Raw genomic sequence first — 19604 nt, 5'->3', positions numbered from 1 at the left:
AACTGCACCAGTTGTGATAGCAACTGACAGTTGATGGTCCTTAACTAGTTAAGTAGCATAACGTTTACAAGTTCCCCCCAGGAAAAAAAGAAATAAAAAATAAATAAAAAGCCCCAAAGTCACAGCTAACAGACATTAGCAGAGCCAAGAGCATCCGACAGAGGTGACGCCCCCCAAAATTTGCTTGAGGTCACCCAACTCAACCCATGGCCACTAATTGCAGCTACTTGCAAACCATGTGGAGGGTAGCCAGTGCAGACTTAGGCCCTTAACTCACCTTGTCATCCCAGGGTAAAACCTGAATACACAGCAAAAGAGGAACAAGGATTCAAGCCAGTCGTGGTTCCTGCAGTTGGATTTTAACTGGGTTTCCAGCACAGATACAGCTGGCTTGGGAAACACCTCCTTTCTCCCAAGATAACTTATTTGCCAACTAAAGAAAAACAAAGAAGCAAACAAAACAAACAAACAAACAAACCCAGTATTCTGATTTGGAATCTGCCACTAACTTCACAAGGATGCAGCCCATCCCCAAACATTTGCACAAAGGGCTGTATTGCACAGTGCCTGCAGTCCCGAGGTTAGATTTGATCACCCAGGTCACTGCCTGATCTCTGTCCTAAAGCAAGATTCCCACAACGTCCAAGACTAGAAATAATTGTGTTGCAGTTTAAGTACACTGTCCCCTGCTGTGACATGGTGTTGTTAACGGTGAAAGAGCATCTGTACAAAAAAGAAAACACAGACTATTTTGGCAGCCTCTATCAAGGAACAGCAAGGATCAATTGCTCCCCAAGGGATGGCAGGGGCAGGAATGGTCCCCATCACAGGCAGTGCCCTCACTGGTGCTGTGCAGGACTTGGGCAGAGCTGGGGCTGAGAATGGGAATGGGAACAGGAATGATCCCCTCCCTGGAGATATTCAAAAGCCATCTGGATGTGGTCCTGGGCAACCAGCTCCACCTGGCCCTAACTGAGGGTTGGACCAGGTGATGTCCAGAGGTCCCTGCCCACCTCAGCCATTCTGGAACTGTATGATTCTGTCCCATTCCTCGACCCCAGCCCTGAACATTTAAATTGCACTGTCATTTACAGAATAGGGGAGGAGGGAATGGGAGGCAGACTGCTTTTTCCCCCCTCCTGCTGCATCATCTGCAGCTCAGCTGCTTGCTACCCTCCCTTGCTTCCCCTTCCCTTCTCTCCGACAGGGAAGCACCCTGTCTGGGGCTCTGCCTCCCCTCCCATTGCCCACCGACCTGCTTCACCGTTTGCTCATTCCCTGCCGGGATCAGGCAGGCGATATATTTTTGGTTTTTATACCCAAGCTGTGTGCACTGGCCAGGTTTTGCCTTGCTCTGCTGTGCCTCAGCCACTACAGGACGAGATGTCCCCCCAGAAGCTGAGGTGGCACGGAGAAGCCCCCAGTCTCTGTTTTGGCTCTGCTCCCATACGGCAGAGGGACGAGGGGGCTCATCCACCCCACAAGGCTGATCTCCTCCTCCCATCCCAGAGGCTGGGAGCATTGCCAGCCACAGCTATCACCGTGGGGGCCACCATTCAAGCTTCAAAGTCGGACTTGAAACAGTCCAAAATGCAGACGGGCTCCAGGTTATTGTGGGAGCCTCCTGGGAATGCTGGCTCCTCCATGGCCCCACGATGGGGCTGGGTGTCCCCACCAGCCTTCCTGCTCCCCTGCATCGTCCCACAGCTTCTCGGTGGTGTTGTCCTACAGAAGGCACGCACACATGTCCACCTCTCCTCACCGCAGCTCTCACTTCAGCCTCGTTCTCTGCCAGATCCGTCCTGGAAAGAGGAACTAACCAGCAAAAATAGGGGAAATGAACCGGTCCATATGGAAAGAACCATGGCTATGTAAGCAGCTTTCAGAGTAGAAATGGATTTAACTGTTTATTACCCAAAACACGCAGCTGCTCCTCTGTATCACTGACATTGGTGCCCAGCCAGGCTCAGGCACCCCTGGGCAGGACCGGAGCAGCACCTCAGGTGACAGGACTGCTGCAGCCAGAGGCCACCAGAGGTTCTGCAGCCCCGTGCAGGAGGTGCCCTTCTCAACCAGAAACACCAAGGGAAGGATCCTTCCCTCAGGGGAATCAGGTGCAGGTGGCTGCAGGAGGCCCTGACATAAATGGGGACAGTGGAGAGGAAAAATTGAACCTGGCCACCATGGAGGGCCCCCAAAAAAACCATCAAGGCCTGTCCCAGGGTTTCAGGCAGCCGTCTCGCCAGGAAACACAAGCAGAGTGCTGTTTCCCCAGTTCCTCCTGATTCCTTCCCTTCATGGCCAGCAGCCTCACCTCTGTCCTGCCATGGGGAAAAGCCCTGCAGCACAGCTCATGCAAGCAGGGCCTGATCTCACCCCACTGCATGAGCACGGCTGTGGTGCTGGGGCCAGGTCTCATGTGTGGCACAAAGAGCCAGGTCATTTGGCGTGGCCAGGGGCTGATCTGAGAGTCACTGAAGCATCATTCAAGGGAGGTTCACACAATGGCATCGCATAGGTGCAGGTACAGTGCTGAAAAAGAGATTTTTCCTTGCTCCATCTCCAGCACAGCAGCTTTCACAGGGAGAGGAGGCTTTCTCTTTAGGGAGGCAATGATTTCCAGGCACCTCTTTTCTGCTCCTCGCCCTGTTTTCTCAGCTCTGCTCAGCCCTTTACCACGTTCACCAGCTCTCACTTCTCCTTTCCCCTTGTTAATTCAGCCTCCCCCCAAGAGGAGGAACCACCCGGCAGCTGCACCCCCGACTGCCTCATTTCCCCGGCTCCCTCCTCAGCAGCGAGACGTCCGCCGCTCAGCTCAGCCATGCTCTGGGTGCTGAGGGTGGTCGTCCTCACCTGGACGCTGGCAGCTGTGAGTAGAGGGACCGAGCTGTCCCAGGAGCTGTTGCCCTCTTCAGGGCTTCAGGACTGCAAGAAGAACTTGAAGGTCCCGAGTCTGGAAGTCCTCCCTGGTGGGGGCTGGGATAACCTGAGGAATTTGGATATGGGCAGAGTCATCAACCTGGGCTACTCGCTCTGCAAGACCACAGAAGATGGGTCCTACATCATCCCAGATGAGGTCTTCACCATCCCTCGCAAGCACAGCAACCTGGACATCAACTCTGAGATCATCGAGTCCTGGAAGAATTACCAAAGCGTCACCTCTTCCTCCATCAACCTGGAGCTGTCCCTCTTCTCCGCCATCAACGGCAAGTTCTCTCAAGACTTCCACCAGACCAAGACCCACCAAGTACAGGACCGGGCTTTCACCACCCGAGTGCAAGTCAGGAACCTGGTTTACACCGTCAAGATTGACCCAGGAGCTGTTCTGGACAAGAGCTTCAAGAAGCAGCTGATGGTGATTGCCAGCCACCTGGAGAACAACCAGACACGGATGGCCGATTTTCTGTCTGAAGTGCTGGTGCTCAACTACGGCACCCACACCATCACCTCTGTGGACGCTGGAGCCAGCTTGGTCCAGGAAGATCAGATCAAAACAACCTTCCTGAAGGACAGCTGGGGCATGCGGAACACCATCACGGCCTCGGCCGGCATCGCCTTCCACAGCATCATCAATATGAAAACAGAGGGCTCCCTGGACACCAGCTCCTCCTTCACCAAGCAGTACATGGAGAACCGTACCAACTCCAGGGTGGAGAGTGTCGGTGGCATCCCCTTTTACCCAGGCATCACCCTCAAGACCTGGCAGGAGGGGATCAGCAACCAGCTGGTGGCCATCGACCGCTCGGGGCTGCCCCTGTACTTCTTCATCAGCCCCAGCACCCTGCCAGAGCTGCCCACCCCCACGGTGAAGAAGCTGGCCAAGCGACTGGAGGCAGCCATCCGCCGCTACTACACCTTCAACACCTACCCCGGCTGCACCGACGCCACCTCGCCCAACTTCAACTTCCACGCCAACGCCGACGACGGCTCCTGCAAGGGGACCATGACCAACTTCACCTTCGGGGGTGTCTTCCAGAAGTGTGTTGGGCTTTCTGGCCCGGACGCCGGCGCGCTGTGCCACACGCTGGAGCAGAAAAATCCCCTCACGGGGGATTTCTCCTGCCCCTCTGCCTACATCCCGGTGCTGCTGGGCGCGCAGGAGCGGGAGGAAGGCCACAGCCACCTGGAGTGCCACAACAAGTGCACCCTGGGCATCTTCTGCCACCGCGTGTGCCAGGACGTCTTCTGGCTCTCCCGGGTTCAGTTCAGCGCCTACTGGTGTGTGGCGAGGGGCACGGTGCCCCTGGACTCCGGCTACCTCTTCGGGGGGCTGTTCAGCAGCCACAGCGCCAACCCCCTCACCGGCGCCCAGTCCTGCCCTTCGGGGTACCTCCAGCTGAAGCTCTTTGACGACCTCAGGGTGTGCGTGAGCCAGGATTACGAGAGCAGCATCCAGTACTCCGTGCCCTTTGGGGGCTTCTTCAGCTGCCAGGCGGGGAACCCCTTGGGGGGGCAGCACCGCGGCACCCCCGAAGACCCCTACGTCAAGCGCTGCCCCGCCGGCTTCAGCCAGCACTTGGCGCTGATCAGCGACAGCTGCCAGGTGAATTACTGCGTCCAGGCCGGCATCTTCACGGGGGGCTCGCTGCCCCCCGCCCGCTTGCCGCCCTTCACCCGCCCCCCCGCCAGCCTGCCGGCCACCGACACCGTGCTGGTGAGCAGCGGGGACGGGGAGAGCGCCTGGGTGAGGGACGGGCAGAGCCGTGTCTGGAGGCCAGCCCAGCCCGCCGAGATCCAGCGCACAGCCGAGATGGTGAGGGGCCGGCGGCTGACGGGGGGCGAGGTGGCCGGCGTGACCGCCGCTGTGGTGGTGGGGCTGGCCACGCTCCTGGCCATGGTCAGCTATGGCCGCTGGAGGTACAGGATGAGAGGGTACCGGGAGATGAAGGAAAGGGACAGCACGCCCGTGGGGAGCCCCGAGGATAGTGCTGTGGTGAGCATGGGCGAGGGGTACCAGCAAGAGGCGGAGGGGCTCACGGCGTGAGCATCCCTCAGGTCCCGGTGCTGGGCAATGCTGTGAGACCCCAGTTTAGGCAACCCCCCCTGCCCACCCCCTATCCCCAAGGTTTCCCCAGCTCCAGCCTGGAGCACCCCCGGTGCTGCACAGCCTCTCTCCCCACTCCAGACTCCCTGGCTGATTTCTGATGCCATCTCCTGGGGCTGTCCCATCACCATCACCCACCCCCATACGCCCCTGCACATTCCCTCTCCCAGGCAGCTGTCGCTTGAGAACTAAACAACCCCATACCTCGCTGCAGGCCATGCCTCCTCTCCTCCCCCACAGACAGAAAAGGGGAACCAGGGCCCTCCAACCAGCCCCTGAAGCCCGTGGGGTGCCAAAGGACAAGGACACCCCAAGCTGCCCCCAAAGAGCAGGGGGAAGCCATGCGGCACCCCCTCCCTGACCCACCGGGACACCAGCCAGTCTCAGCTCCACTGCAGAGAGTTGCTGCGTGTAAAAGCATCAGCTCAGGGTGCACGCAGTACCCGACCCCTTGGACCACCCCCATTCCCCCATAGACCCCCCCCCAGGTATTTTTGACACCCAGGGCCAGCACAGATAGCATTAGCAACGCTCCGTCTCCCAGTAAAGGAGGGAGCAAAGAGACAGGAGGACCCCCCCCGTCTCCATGTATATCTAGCGTGGTAGATATACACACACGTAGAGAGGCACGGATCAGTTTTATTTCAGCCAGCAACTAATTGCATAGGCAACACGGCATTAAAAAAAAATAAAAGGAAAAAGTGATGTTGTTAAAAGGCTGCGTCATGTTAGAGCCGGCAACCCGGGCACCCGGGCGGGGGGGTCCCTTCCTCTCTGAGATCACACCAGGGTTTTGCATAGCTCCAGCTGGGGTTTTTCTGCAGCAGGGGAAGCCCGGGGCACAGGCCAGGAGAAATCACACTGCTGCAGACGGGCCCAGAAGGGGATTTCCTAGGGGAAGAGGATTTTTCTCCCTTGAGGTAGACGTCCGGCCAGCCATCCCTACACAGAGGGTGGCTGCGGGACAGGAGGTGCCCGGCCCTCCCCGTGGGTGTCCCCTCACTCGCCTGGCCACACAGACGACGGACAGAAGACAACAGAGAGTCCAGGCCGCGCAGGGACAGCGAGCATCCTCCGCCGTCCGCTTTTATTGATCCCCCGCGGGGTGGCCGGGTGACGGGCCCGCAGGTTTGGGGTGGGGGGGAAGAGGAGAAACAGCGATGACAACAGAAGGACGCACATCAGGACAGACCCCGCACCGCCAGCCTCCGGGACAGAGGGCAAACCGACCCCCCAAAGGGAAAGCAGGAGGACGGGGAGAAAGGGGGCTAAACAAAAAGGGACTACAAGGACCTAACCCCACAGGGGGCAGTTCGGGCAGCCGCAGTGCTGCCCCTGCCTGGCTCGCTGAAATGGGGCCTCTCACAGGGTGGGCATGGAGCCATGGGGAGGATTTCCCCAAGGAAGCCCCCCAGACACTGGGACCCCCATCCCACACGAGGCCCTGTGAAGTCCCCGGGGCTGGTGGGGACCACAAGATGCCATGCAAACCCCCTCCCCGCCACCGCCCTACCTCCCCCCCACACATCAACCCCAACAGCCCCCAAACCACTGTGCCAACCCGCTGCCAGCCACCCTGTCCTCCCCCCGCCAGCCATGTCCCCCCAGCCCCCCAAAAAACCTCACCAGGGACCCTCGAGTCTTGGAACCCTGCTGGGATACAGCAGGGAGGGGATGGGATCCCACGGAGACCCCCACCGGGGGGCACAGACTCCTTTTGGGCCACCCTCACCCCATCACGAGCACCACCAGGCTCAGCCCCTGCCCCACGTCGCGTCCTCCCAGCCGCCAGTCCGCCACCCCAAACACCACCAGCCCTATATGTACATATATACGACAAACCCCCAAAACACGAGGTATATAAAATTCGACACGGGGACGCCCCCATACAAACAGTTCAAGGAACCCACTACCGTGGGGGGGGAGACATACTGGCCCCCCCAACTCGGCTTTCTACCACCCTTCAGCCCCTTCCCAGCACAGCCCGGACGAGGGGACCCCACAGGACACAGCTCAGACACAGCCAAGAGGAGAGGGGATATGGGGTGGGGGGTCTGGCCGAGGTGGACCAGGGCCCCCCCCTCCAACCTCTGCGGACAGAGACCACCCGGGAGGTACCAGACGGGACAAACAAACGAACAAACGGGTAAGGGACGAGGCAGGGCCAGAGCGAGAGGGACCCCCGTAGCCCCTGCTCCCACCCCGCAGCCCCTGCTCCCACCCACTCCGCCCAGCACCAGGACAGGGTCCCAACCCCAGGTGGGTGCCGGGGGGGGGGGATCAGGGACCCAGGCGAGGAGAGGGGAGAGGTCTGGGCTGTTCACAGCAACCCCCAGCTCCCCAGGACAGCACACAACAGCGGCTAGCCGGCAGGGACGGCCAGGCCCGCCAAACCCCCGTGGCTCAGAGCGCCAACCGGCTCTGCCAGCAGGGAAGGGACGTCCCAAAAGACGCTCCCCAACACCCCCAGACAGCCCGGAGATGGCCCTGCTTGAGGGGGTGCTGCCTTCTCCGCAGGGGGAGCAGTGGGCAGCCCTCCCCGCGGCGGTCTCAGTCCTTCTCCTGGGCCAGGCTCTCCTCCGTGATGCCCTGGGCTGCCAGCTCGGCCAAGACATTGTCCAGGTAGTTGATGTCGGGGTAGCCGTGGCCGGTGAGGTTGGAGCCAAACTCCGTCTTGTGGTGGATCTCGTTCCATATCACTGTGTCCGACTCGCCCGTGGTGCTCGAGGTCCCGATGGCAAAAATCAAGCGCCGGTCCCAGGCCACCAGCAGCAGCTTCAGTACCTGGGGAGGGGGAGATAGGGCAGGCAGCAAGGAGAATGCAGGGGGCCGCAGGCAACACCTGGATTTGCTCAGGGCATGCTTATCAGCCAGGAAAGCCCTAGCCCGGATTTGGCTTTGTAAGCCAAGCCTGCTTCTCCCCGTGCCCCCAAGGGCTGATCCCTTCCCTCTCCCCCTCGGTACACCCTTGAGGACACTTTGGCCAGCTCAAGCCACCCCGGTGAGCCCCTCTCACCTTCCTGCCCTTCTCGCTGTCGGGCAGGTAACAGTGCCGGGGGAAGCCACGGGCCGTGAAGCTCTTCCCTGGGTTCGGATGCTCTGGTCCCTGCAGCACGCAGCCGGAGAAAAATTAAAAATAAATTAACAAATTTAAAGCTCAGAAGCATGCTCTGCGTGCAAGGCAATACTCTGACAGCGGCGCTAAAATCCACTGTGTCCCCCGGCCACCAAGTAAATGGGATCAACGCAGTTGCAGGGCTTTACCCCCATTTCCCACAACACGCTCACAGACAAGCAGCCGCACCTGCACCCCCGGGGGGATGTTGTAGATGATGCGGATGGTTTTGCAGTCCGAGTGGCCGGGCAGCGCGTGAGGGATGATGTGGTACTCCATCTTCCCCGGGGGCTGCGTCCCCGTCTTCACCCCGTAGATGGTTTTGCAGGTCGGACACTGCAGGCTGCCGTCCTGAGGGGAGGAAAGGAGTGGAGAACAATGAAAGCAGCGCTCCCCAGCACCACCCAGAGCAACACTGAGCACCGTTTTAGTCATAAACATCCAGTCATTTCAAAAACACTCCAGCAGCGGTGGGGGAGGGCTGGGAGCATTTATAAACCAGACCTCAGGTCTTTCGTTAAAGCTGAATTCCTCTTCCTCATCAGTTTTACAGTCCTCACTGTTTTTGTGGGGGTTTTTTTGTTTGTTTTGTTTTTGTTTTAGTTTGATGGAAGGAGAAGGCATAATAAAAAAATTAACTCTGCACCAAGACAGGGGGGTAAGAGCCCTCAGCACCTTCCCACCAAGAGCTGTTTTATTTCAGGATGTGTCTACGGTGTGCACCACGGCCCCAATGCGCCCCCCACAGCGCAGGGGTCTTGGATTTAGGGGATCTGCCCCCCCCCCCCCAGCCTGCAGCCCCATACCTTGTTGCCGTTGTTGTACATGGCCACCAGGCAGTGGAGGTGGAAGATGTGGCCACATTTCGCCAGCTTCCCCACCAGGTCGGGCTTGATGGCAGGCTGGGGGCCCTTGTAGCCAGAGGGTGCTGAGAGGCGCTCCATGCAGATGGTGCAGTCCTGCGGGGACGGGGAGAAGGGTCAGACAGACAAAAAGACAGACAGACAGACCTCACTGAGCCAGTGGTGCCAGGACATGGGGCCAATGCTGTTGGTATCACCTCTGGATCAACCTCCCCACCCTGGGGAGGGCAGGGAGCCAGTGCCCATGTCCCTAGAGACTCGTCCCACATAAAAATGCCCCCTGGGCATCCCATACAGACCCCAAACAGCCCCCGCTGCTCGCACCTCATCGGGCGGATGCCGCACCTTCTGCAGGTATTTCTTCAGCACCTCCTCAGGGGTTTTACCTGCGGGGAACAAGAGTCAGAGGGGCCTGGAGCGAGGCGCCGGAGAAACCCCCGAGAGGGGACCAGAGGGGAAAGGGGCCAAGCGCGTCTCACCCTTCTTGGCCTGCTTCTTGGTGGTCTTGCGGCAGGTGTGGGAGATGCCAGGGATGGACTGGATCTCGCTTTTGCTGACGGGCGGCGGGTGCAGCACCAGCTTGGGCGGCCGCGTCAGGCAGACGGGCAGCCCCGCCGCGCTCATCAGGATCCCCGTGATGCCTGCACAGGGGACAAGGGGGGAAAAGCATTAAGCAGCAAGCCCCCAAACCTCCAGAATCCCCCCAGAAACCTCCCCAGCAAGCCCCCACGGCCCAGTCCTCACCTGCCAGCGCAGGGTTCACGGGGCTGGAGCCGTTGAGGTTCTTCACGGGGACGGTGGGGACCCTGCGGAGAGTCCACGGAGGCCACGTCAGGGCCCACAGACGGCGTCCCCATCCCTCGTCCCTCACCCCGAGCCAGGCCCGGCCCCAGACAATAGTTGCCTGAGCAACTGAGCAGGCCCTGGCTGGAAACAGAGAATCCCCCATGGGGGGCAAGGTGCCCCCCCGGCCCCGCCGCTGCCTTTTCTCCGGCTCTTTAGAAACCCGGCCTGCGTCTCCGAACTATTCACGGCCCCTTTTTGTCGCTGCTTGCCAGGCTGTCGTGTTGTGTTTTTTTTTTTTTTTTTCCTCCTTTCTCCTACAGCCATGTAGCCGTGGCTGCTTCCCCCCTCCCTCCTTCCCCAAGGCTTCTCTTCCATGGGAAAGTTTCCCGGTGGGTCAGGAGCAGGGAGGGAAGGGGGGGACAGGGAGGGAGAGGAAAGGGGCCAGGCTGTGACAGAAGGCTGACGGCAGGGCCAGACAAAGGGGAGAAAAAGAAAAAACAGGCTCATTAAATGATCCCAACCCCCCCAGGAAAAAAATAAAAGTGTCTTCTGTAGGCCAGGGGCCAGGCAGGACCCCTTCTCAAGGAGCCCTGAATGCCTTTTCTTTGCTATTTGTGCTGCCCCCCGCCCGGCCCCGGCCCCTCATTGAGATGCAGCGCTGTGCTCCGCCAGGGCCGAGCGGTGGGCTTGGCAGCCCACAGGCAGCCTCAATGATCTCAGAGGCCTTTTCCAGCCCGAATCACCCTACACACCCCACGCAGGGCGCTTGGGTGCCCCCAGGAGGGGCCAGCACACCCCTCTACCCAAGGGACCCCTCCCGTTCAGGCTCAGGGATGCAGAGAAATGCCCCAGAACAACGCATCCCCTGTTCCCCTGTTCTCCCCACAACTACCCCCTCGCTCGCACGCGGCAGGACTCACCCGGAGGCGATGAGCACCCGGGACTGGGCGATGGCCAGGCGCTGCAGGTGGCTGCGGTTCAGGGTGCCCATGCTGGGGCGCGACGCCTTGCTGCTGCCAGCACCGGGGCCGGCACCGGGGCCAGGGGGGCTGGCGGCCGAGACGACGGAGCTCAGCGCCGGCGTGCTGGCCGCCTGCTGCCGGCCCCCCTGGGAGGCCAGCACCTTCAGCGAGCCACGTGCCGCAGCCGTACCATCAGCCGCCTTGGCCCCCGGGGCTGGCACGGGGGCTTTGGGGGCAGCAGGGGGTGCGGGGGGGGCTTTGCGAGGCTGCAGGGTGGCAGCCCCCAGGCCACCCGCCGACACGGCGGCTTTGACACTCATGACCAGGAGGCACTGGGGGCAGGTGCAGGTGGGTGCCGGGGGGGCTGCGGCTGCCCCCGGGCTGGCCGGCCACGACTGTGATTTGGGCAGGGTGCCCGAGACCAGCGGGTAGACCATGTCGAGGCGGCGGCGGACACGGCGCTTGCGCTGGGTCTGCCGGTTGATCTGGCCCATGGTGGCGAAGTCAATGACGTAGCAGAAGCCGATGGTGCTCAGGTCCACCCAGGGGTGCTGCTTCTCGTAGGCGCGCTGGATGGTGATGCCCACGTCCATGTCGTAGGGCGTCCAGGAGCCGCTGTCGTTCTCCCACTCCCACACGACGCCCTTGCCCGGGGCCGACGACGGGTCGTAGTAGCTGCGGCGCACCGGGCGGATGGTGCCTGCCGGAGGGGGGGTGACACAGATGCTATCAGGCTCGGACCCGCAGGCAGGGAGCACCACCAAACCACCCCAACCTGCCCTGCTGGTGCTGCTCCGTGTGGGGACGGGACGGCTTTCTGGCGTGGCTGCTGTCCCCGCCCTGCCACGGGAGCGGCGTGCCTCAGTTTCCCCAGGCTCAGGTTCACAGCACACAGCCTCGATGGGGACACAGAACCACGAGCTTAGCAGCAAAACCTCATCCAGGAGCCTCCCTTAGAGGCTCGGTGACACAAGGCATGCCCCAGGCTCCTGGGGGACACGACATGGCCTTGTCTGCCTCTCAGCTGTGGGCCAGGAGAGGGAAATATGAGATTTAGGAGCCAAGAGGCAGCACTGAGCCCCACAGCACGGCACCAGCACGGGAGTGGGGTTCAGGGCAGCCCCAGAAAGGTCCTGCAGTGAAAACCCAGCCAGCAGCACGAGGAAAATCCCTGCAAGGCTGAGTAAAGGAGCTGGAGGAGGGCTCTGTGCCTCGACCCCTGCTCTTCCATCAGCAAGTGCACGAGTGGGGCAGGAGAGCAAAGCACCTGGCAGCTTGCCCCTACCCACGCTAGGTGCTTCCTTTCCCACTGCACTGTCAGCTAGGGCACGTTCAAAGCAAGGATGCCAACATCGGGAGTTCCTACAAGGGAAAAGCCTTCCCATCTGGGTCGTTTCACAGCAGCACAGCACGGGGCTATGCCCAGCCTTGGCGTCCTGTCCTGAGCATGCCTCCAGCTCACCCCTGGCCCAGCGTTGTTTGGTTAATAAATCGGGTGAGCTCATGAACGTCGCTGCCTCTGGAGGCATTGCACCCTTCTGCAAAATCCCATCGCTTGCCCCCACAGGAACGAGAGAGCTCAAGGAGCAGAAGTCACGAGCTGGAAGTCTCCAGCTTTACACTACGAGGCGGTGAGCCCGTGGCACCCTGGCACCGGGGCGAACCGCGAGCATTCCTGCGCTGCTCTTCCCCCTAAACCCCGCAGGAATTTCAGTCCCTTTTAACCCCCAGCCCTCCACGGGAAATGCCCACTACCACCAGTCCCAACGCAAGCCCAGGTCCCCTGAAAAAAAAAAAAAAAAAAAAAAAGGCTAAAAATAAGCAAAATGGGCCACCTGCCCCATCCTGCCAAGGGGCAGCCGGAGGAGAAAAGCTGCCAGCCCCGGAGGCACAAAGGAGGGCCGGAGGGGAGCAGGGCCTCGCGGCACAGCACAGCGGTGATTTATCCTAATCCGGGGCGAGCGATGGCATGCGGCATCTGGCGGTCCCTCCCCGGCCACGGTGTGGGAAAACCACGGCCCCCCCAGCCCCAGCCCAGCGCAGGGCCGCCAGCCTCCCATTCAGCGGGGGAAGAAAGGGGACAATAGCTATTCAGGGCCTGCCAGGGTCACGACCCCCCCCAAATCAGAGCTGTTTAATGACCCAAAATACCAACATTCCCGGCAACCCGGAGGGAAGCAGAACAATCCCCCTTTCAGGCCTCCTCCCCCCAGGCGACAATAGCCCTCAGACGGATGGCGCTGAAAGCTGTCCCCGGGCAGCAGAGGTCCCTTGTCCCCTTGTCCCCACGACCATGGTCCCCACCAGCCCCCAGAGCAGGCTGTCCAGGGACAAGGGACGTTGCCAGGCCCCCTCCCTACTATTATTACGGGGGTGCCTGGAGAGGGAAGGGGCCCAAACCCCCGTGACAGCCACCCCCAAGAACCCATGCCCTTAGGTTCATGCACCTTGCGCCCATTCTCTGGGCATTTCCTAACACCTGTCTGTGCTCCCCACCCTGGGGACAGCCACGCCTGCTCGTGTCCCCCCCATAAATCCCCATCAAACCCACCTCTGCCTCACCTGGGCATCACCCCACCTGCCCGAGCCCCCACCCCCGTGGCACGCCGTGCCCCAAGGCAGGATTTGTCCCCCCAGCACCACGCAGCAGCAGGCTCGGGGGGAGCACAGAGACCGGGTGGGATGGCGTAACGCAGGTCAGCAGCAGGCAAGCCCGGGCATCCCCGGGCCAGCAGGCAGCGGGGCCAGCAGGCAGGCCGGGCAGCACGAAGCGGAGCTGTGCAATTCTAGGTCAGGCAGGGCAGGGTGGTGCAATGCAAATCCAGAGCTCAGCATGATGCAATAGGGGGCCCGGCAATGCAACCCCCCCGATCGGGCAGCACCCAGGAGGGCAGCAGGGCGATGGCAGGGTGGGCAAGGGGATGTAGCGCGGAAGAAGGCAGCACAAAGCAATGTGGGACTCGGAAAGGCAGCACGGCACAGCAGAGCGCCAGCTCGGGGCCTGGCAGCACAGCGCCAAGCAATTCCAGGTCAGGGAGCGCAGGACCCGGCAGCAGAGCCAGGTGCAAGCTGATGCTAAACAGCACGGTGTAAAACAGCGACAGGGACACGCAGGGCGATGCCGGATCCGTCGGGCAGGACAGGACAGCACCGGGCTGAGCGGGGCAGGCAGCACGGTGCAGGAGGGCCCGGGCAGGACCGGGCAGCGCCGGATGGGAGCGGGCAGCACGGCGCAGCGCGATGCAGTGAGGCTGCAGGCGTGGAGCACAAAGCAGGGAGGGAGCGGGCAGGGCTGGGAGGGCCTCGGTGACACCGCACGGTGCACGGGGAGGAGCGGGCGGTGCCAAGCAATGCAAAGCGAGGTGGTGGCAGCCCGGGGAGGACCAGGCAGGTGCTGGCAGTGCCAAGCGATGCCAAGCCAAGCAACGCCTGCCCGCCGAGCCCAGCGGCACGGTGCAGCCGGGCAATTCAGCTGCTCGCCAGGGTGCAAGGAGCGGGGCCGGTGCGTCCCGGGCTCACTCACCGGTGTCCTGGCGGAACTGGTGCATGGACTGCAGGTCGATGATGTAGGGCGCCAGGCGGCTGTCGGCCTGGCCCAGCACCACGCTGCCTCCCGCCCGCGGCCCGGCGCGGGCCACCGCCTCGATGTGGTGGCTGACGGCCGGGCTGTAGGGCCGCCAGCGCCCGTGCTCGTTCAGCCATTCCCACACCACCACGGCCGAAGCGAGCAGCATCGCTCCCCCGAGCCGCCTCAGCCCCCTTCACCACCACCTCCTCCACCTCCTCCTCCTCCTCCTCCTCCTCCTCCTCCCGCTGCCCGCCGCAGACGCCCCGCCGCCGCTGCAGCCCGCCCCGCCGGCTCCCGCATGCTCCGCGGGGCTGCCCGCCCGCCTGCCCCCGCCCCGGGGCCGTCCGCCGAGGGGGCGCGGAGGGGAAGGGCCGCGGCTGGGCGCCGGGCCGGAGCGCAGCGCCTCTCCCCGGCCGGGCGGCGGCAGCGGGGGGCGGCCCCGCTCCGCTCCGCTCCGCACCGCAGCGCCCGCCCCGCTCCCGCGCCCGCGCCAGCGCGCGGCGGGGCGCCACGGGGAGCCACGCCCCCCCCCGCGCCCCCGTGGCCACGCCCACAACACCCAGTGGCCACGCCCCTAACGCGCAGTGGTCACGCCTCCATTAGCACTTGGCCACGCCCCTCTTGGTACGAGGCCACGCCCCCGCGGAGCCGACCATCTCGCCCCCGAGGGGGGGCAAAGCCGGGAGGAACCATTGGTGGCGGGGGGGGGGAGCGGGGTGCAGCCCCCCTGTGGCACCCCAAAATCCGCCCCAAACACTGAGACATCGCCGGAGGGACCCCAAATTACCCTCACACCTCCACGCTGGGCTCCTGCAGCCCCCCAGCACCAGCAGCAGCACCCACTGCACTTCATTTTCCCGTTTTGGGGAGAATCACCCCCAAAAAACTAAAGGATCGCCACCCCCACGCCTCGTACCCGCAGGATTTGGGCAAATTCCCCAGCCTGGCGTGCTCAGAGGGGACCCTCCCCCAGGACATGGGGGCGCTGTGGCTGTAGGGCATCACTGGGGGCTCAGCTCCCGATAAATCCCGTTTTCCAGGCGATAAATATTATTTCCCAGGTTATAAATATTATTTCCCAGGCGATAAATCCTGTTTTCCAGGCAATAAATATTATTTTCCAGGCACTTCTCACCCCTTGGAGCGTCTGCCACCGCTGCCTGCGATGAGAAGCCCATTGGGGAGGATGCAATTAGGGGCAAAAAGAGGGGAAAAAGCAGGTGGGGACTAGCTGGGGCGATGCTGAGCTGTGAACAGGGGACAAATAGCGGGAGGGAAATGCCGAAGTGGGAGCAAGTCCCCCCATCGGCCCCTCAGCACGTTTTCCTGCACAAATCCCTTCTCCCGTCCCAAAGCACGCTCCCGGTGGGTTTCTGTTAGCCACGGGGCTACTGCCACCACGGGAGGCTAGCCACAGGAGCCGGCAGCTCTCCCTGGGATGGTTTCCTTCATGCTTCTTGCCCGTGTTTCGGCTGAAAAGCTGAAATTGAGACCGGGGGGGCTCGGGTGTCAGCACAGCTGCGCCGGGGCCCTGCTGGCAGGGAGAGCCCCGGGCTCGGGGCCGCTCGCCCAGCTGGCAGCGAACATCAGCCGGGCCGCGGGGTGCGCGGTGACAGCTCGGTTCTTCACGCCGGCCCTGGTCATGGTGGCGGCCCTCTCAAGGCATCGCCAGCACCACACGGGCTTCCTAACGCAAACCGTGCTGAGGGAAGGTCGAGGTGCAGGGCCCCGTGCCAGGGACAGTAATGTCGCCTCATGTTTGGGTATCTGCAGGATGAAAGGGGCTGCTCCCACCATCCCGTGTCCCAGAAGGCAGGTATGGGATCGGAGCTGTGGATCCTGCCTGTGGGAGGTGAGGGGAAGCAGGCGGGGAGGGCAAGAGCCCCTGGCCCCTGCTGGGCTCGAGGGGGCACGAGGAGAAAGGGAAGCTGGTGGCAAGTGCACAGAGCAAACGAGGCACGGGAGAGAGAAACGTCTGCTGGAGAAGGGACTTTCTCTAATTCTGGGGGGAAAAAAAAAAAAAAAAAGCCAGAAATTGTTGTTCACGAGTGCACAGAGGTAGAAACACTGCACACAATCGGCTCTGAGCTGCAAAGCAGCTGTCAGGCAGCAAGCAGTGCTGAGCAAGGTGCAGCCCCTGCCTCGTGGCTGTCCCCCACCAAAAGCAGGCACCCTCACGCCCCACACGCCGGGCACCCTTGCCCTGTGGGGTGGCCCCAGCCCCGTGGCCCCGTTTGTCCTGCCCTTTGCCCCCCCCTGCGGTGCCCCCCAGCCCCTGCAGACGCCACTGGTGCTGCAGCGGGCACCGTGCCCGGCGCCTCCAGCGCCCGCGGGGACAAAGCTGCATTGTGCAGGGCTGGCTGGGCATTTCCAAGCCGCATGCCCACACCACGCTCCCAGACTCTCCCCCCACACCCCGGGGAGTGGGGACCCCCTGTTTTTGCTCTCAGGGGGCAGGGAGGAAGGCAGGAGCAGGGCAGCCCACACAGAGCCCAGCGAGGCTCAGTCCCACCATCCCTCCTCCTCCTCCTCCAAGAAGTCACGGCTCCCCAGCAGATCTCCCAGGCACTTTATTCACTTAGCAGCCATCAAGGAAAAAAATAAAAATAAAAAACAATGGCCAAGGCAGCTGAGAAGCCTCAGGGCTGCTCCCTTCGCAGGGTACGAGATGCAGGTTGGAGGTTGGGGCTGTTCCTTTCTCCAGGCCATCTCCAGTCCTAATTGTGGCCTGGGGGCACCAGCCTCCTCGCGGAGGGTCTTCCCAGTCAGCCTTCGGTTAGCAGATCCCCTCTGCTGGATTGTGGGAGCAGCTGAGAAATGCCATCCTGCACAAACCCCCCCCCGCCACCCCCTCCCCAATGAGCCCCCAAGCAGTTAGAGCAGAAATTCAACGCACAGAGAACACCAACAGGGCAGGAGCAGGCGGCGGGGAAGGAAAAGGAACCACCCGAACGGGGCAAAGCCTTGGGTCGTGCAGACAGGGCTACAATTCCTTCCACCAGGTGCTAGTTTCACATCCCTTGGCTCCCGCCTTGCCTCTCCGAGAGCCCCACTGCAGCTCCCTGCCTCGTGAAGCAGCATCAAGCCGTGAAAAGAGGCAGCGAACAAGTCTCATGGCACCTTGCTCACTAAGGACTGCGGCCTCTGGGTCCTGCAAACCCCGAGCACGCAGAGCCAGACTCATCCCGAGCCTTGTCCTTCCAGGGCTTCCTTCCCCGTGCCTCTGCCCCCCCAGCTGGGAAAAGGAGCCCCTGGGGAGCGGCACCAAAAGCATGGGGGCTGTGGGGTTAGTGGCGTGCTCCCCCCCGTCCGCCCCCACCCCAAAACCCCTGTGACTGTGAGCAGCCCTCAGCAGGGGTGGGAAAGGAGTCCTGCTGGACGGCCCCCCCTGCTAAACCCTAACCAGACCCGGGCTCCCCGCACCCCGTGCAGCCATCACTGGCCCTCGGCCGTGCCAGGGGCTGAGCTGGGACCGGGGCTGGGCCGGGCGAGCTGCCGCAGGTCCCTCACGGACCTCACAGCCCACTGGGCCAGCTCCCGCAGCACCCCCAGTCCCCGCAGCTTCTGCTCGAAGAGGCTGAGGCGAGGGGGCGCGGGGGGCCCGTCCCCATCGTCGCCGGGGGGCCGGCGGCTCTCCAGCTCCAGCAGCTCCTCCAGGTGGTAGGCGAAGGCCGAGACCTGCAGCAGGACGGCCGCCAGCGCCCGGCCCAGCGCGGCATCGGCATCGCCCAGCTGCTCGCGCTGCTCCTCCAGCATCTGGGCCAGCAGCGCGCGGAAGGCTCGGTACGCCGCCAGGTTGTCCAGCAGCCGCTGCGTCCCCGTCTGCTCGCTCCAGTGCTCCACCGCCGCCGCCGGCACCCCTTCCACCGCCGCCACGCTCACCGAGGCATCCAAGCCCTGCCGCTCCACCTGTGCGGGGAAAAAAATAAACAACGCGTGCAGGGATCAACTGTGCCGGGAGAAACAGGGACCCTCGACAGCCCCCAAGATGGTTTGGGGCACGGGGGCAGAAGGTGAAAGGCAGGAGGTCACCCGAGCACTGACGAGACCCCAAGGCCGAGGCGTCGGCAGCATTTTGTCCCAAAGCTCGGCAGCAGCCTCGGGGCGCGGGCGGAGATGAACTCACGTAGATGTCCAGGAGGTCGGCCACGTCCGAATGCATCTTCCTGGCCAGGCGGATGCCGCGGCTGCACAGGTCGCGGTGCCGGAGGGTGCTGGCCGAGGGGGTGTCTGCTGCTGCCATGGCCCCGGCGCTCGTCCCGGGGCTCCGGGCTCACGGCGCGGCGCCCGCCTGGCCCGGGAAGGACAATCCCGTGCTGAGCTGGTGCATTCCAGCCGGCGGCTCTGCTCACGCGTCCGCTGGCCCGGCTCTCCCCCTCTTCCGCGCCTGGGGCCTGGCACGACGCTGCGAATTCCCGCCTCTGGGATCAACAGCCACAGATTATTGCCCTAATTCCCCCACGCTTCGCCACTCGCTAAGCCTATTGCCCGGAACGGCCTCGCCCAGCAGCAGCAGGAGGCTCTCCCAGCCCCGGCTCGGACCCTCTCCTGCCTCCCCGCAGGGAAACCAGCCCCCAGCCCCGGCCCCGTTCCCCCTACTAGGACCAGAGCACGGGAAACCGCTGCCGGGAAGAGGCGAGCAAAGCCGGGACGTTGCTCAACAGCTGAGCGGGGACGGCAGCCTGGGGCCTGAGCAGGGCACAGGGGACACGGGGACATCCAGCACCAGCTGTGGGATTTGTGCTATTCACCCCAAACCCCTGGGGGCTTCACCCCAAACCCTCTGGGGCTTCAGGGCCCTGCCTGCTGCCCTCTTCCCAGCCACCCTTTCCTGCAGGGGCCTGCCCCGAAGCAGAGCCCGCGAGGAGGAGGCCCTTGATTCCCCCCCCCCCTCCAAAACACAAGCACCACACAAAAACCAGCCCTTTTTAGGTTTATTTGCTTTTTCCTCAAGATGTTTATTTTGGTTACGTGTTACCCAGATGAAGAGAAAAATGGGAGTTGGAAAGCAGCTTCCCTTTACAACCGCACCACTACGAGCCCTGCCCTGGCTTGGGGCTACCGGGGAGAGGCTCAGGGCTACCAAGGGGGATTCGGGGGCTAGCAGGGATGGGGGGCAAGCCCCAGCCCCCCCGGGTTAGCCCAGCAGCACCGGTGCCACCTGGTGGCTACTGCAGAAAGCGCTGCCAAGCCCCCTGCCCACAGCCCACCCCTCCGCACGCCTGCAGGAGAAAGGCCCTGGCTTCCCTCCCAGGGAGGAGAAGAA

The 19604-nt window shown here is 62.7% G+C and overlaps 3 protein-coding genes across 3 annotated transcripts; 1 reads left to right on the top strand and 2 right to left on the bottom strand.

The window, feature by feature from the left end:
• Positions 1 to 2762: 2762 nt before the first annotated feature.
• MPEG1 (macrophage expressed 1) lies at positions 2763 to 5760 on the top strand. Its single transcript, XM_082761598.1, has one exon. It carries the CDS (start codon positions 2822 to 2824, stop codon positions 4982 to 4984), a length of 2163 nt encoding a protein of 720 aa, XP_082617724.1. The 5' UTR covers positions 2763 to 2821; the 3' UTR covers positions 4985 to 5760.
• A 930-nt stretch (positions 5761 to 6690) lies between these two features.
• Positions 6691 to 14523, bottom strand: DTX4 (deltex E3 ubiquitin ligase 4). The gene is made up of 9 exons (XM_082760426.1): positions 14294 to 14523; positions 10729 to 11470; positions 9767 to 9828; positions 9502 to 9663; positions 9347 to 9408; positions 8966 to 9118; positions 8349 to 8510; positions 8061 to 8150; positions 6691 to 7828 (listed from the first exon to the last, which is right to left on the bottom strand). Exons 1-9 carry the CDS (start codon positions 14502 to 14504, stop codon positions 7595 to 7597), a joined length of 1878 nt encoding a protein of 625 aa, XP_082616552.1. The 5' UTR covers positions 14505 to 14523; the 3' UTR covers positions 6691 to 7594.
• A 2646-nt stretch (positions 14524 to 17169) lies between these two features.
• Positions 17170 to 18755, bottom strand: CNTF (ciliary neurotrophic factor). The gene is made up of 2 exons (XM_082762471.1): positions 18465 to 18755; positions 17170 to 18247 (listed from the first exon to the last, which is right to left on the bottom strand). The coding sequence occupies exons 1-2, from the start codon at positions 18579 to 18581 to the stop codon at positions 17774 to 17776; spliced, it is 591 nt and encodes a 196-aa protein (XP_082618597.1). The 5' UTR covers positions 18582 to 18755; the 3' UTR covers positions 17170 to 17773.
• Between the last annotated feature and the right edge of the window lie 849 nt (positions 18756 to 19604).

Source organism: Aythya marila (genome assembly GCF_965140915.1).
Source record: "Aythya marila genome assembly, chromosome: 5".
NCBI lineage: Eukaryota > Metazoa > Chordata > Aves > Anseriformes > Anatidae > Aythya > Aythya marila.
Note: the sequence above shows the minus strand (reverse complement) of the source record. Positions and strands in the feature narration are given on the sequence as shown.

Bases quoted from the DNA above. Each gene is read 5' to 3' on its own strand.
- DTX4 (XM_082760426.1), bottom strand. From the start codon at position 14,504: ATGCTGCTCGCTTCGGCCGTGGTGGTGTGGGAATGGCTGAACGAGCAC. The intron at 11,471-14,293 runs GTGAGTGAGCCC...CCCCTCCGGCAG, and splicing joins CCAGTTCCGCCAGGACACCG to GCACCATCCGCCCGGTGCGC. The intron at 9,829-10,728 runs GTGAGTCCTGCC...GACTCTCCGCAG, and splicing joins CGGGTGCTCATCGCCTCCGG to GGTCCCCACCGTCCCCGTGA.
- CNTF (XM_082762471.1), bottom strand. From the start codon at position 18,581: ATGGCAGCAGCAGACACCCCCTCGGCCAGCACCCTCCGGCACCGCGAC. The intron at 18,248-18,464 runs GTGAGTTCATCT...TTCCCCGCACAG, and splicing joins CCGACCTCCTGGACATCTAC to GTGGAGCGGCAGGGCTTGGA.
- MPEG1 (XM_082761598.1), top strand. From the start codon at position 2,822: ATGCTCTGGGTGCTGAGGGTGGTCGTCCTCACCTGGACGCTGGCAGCT.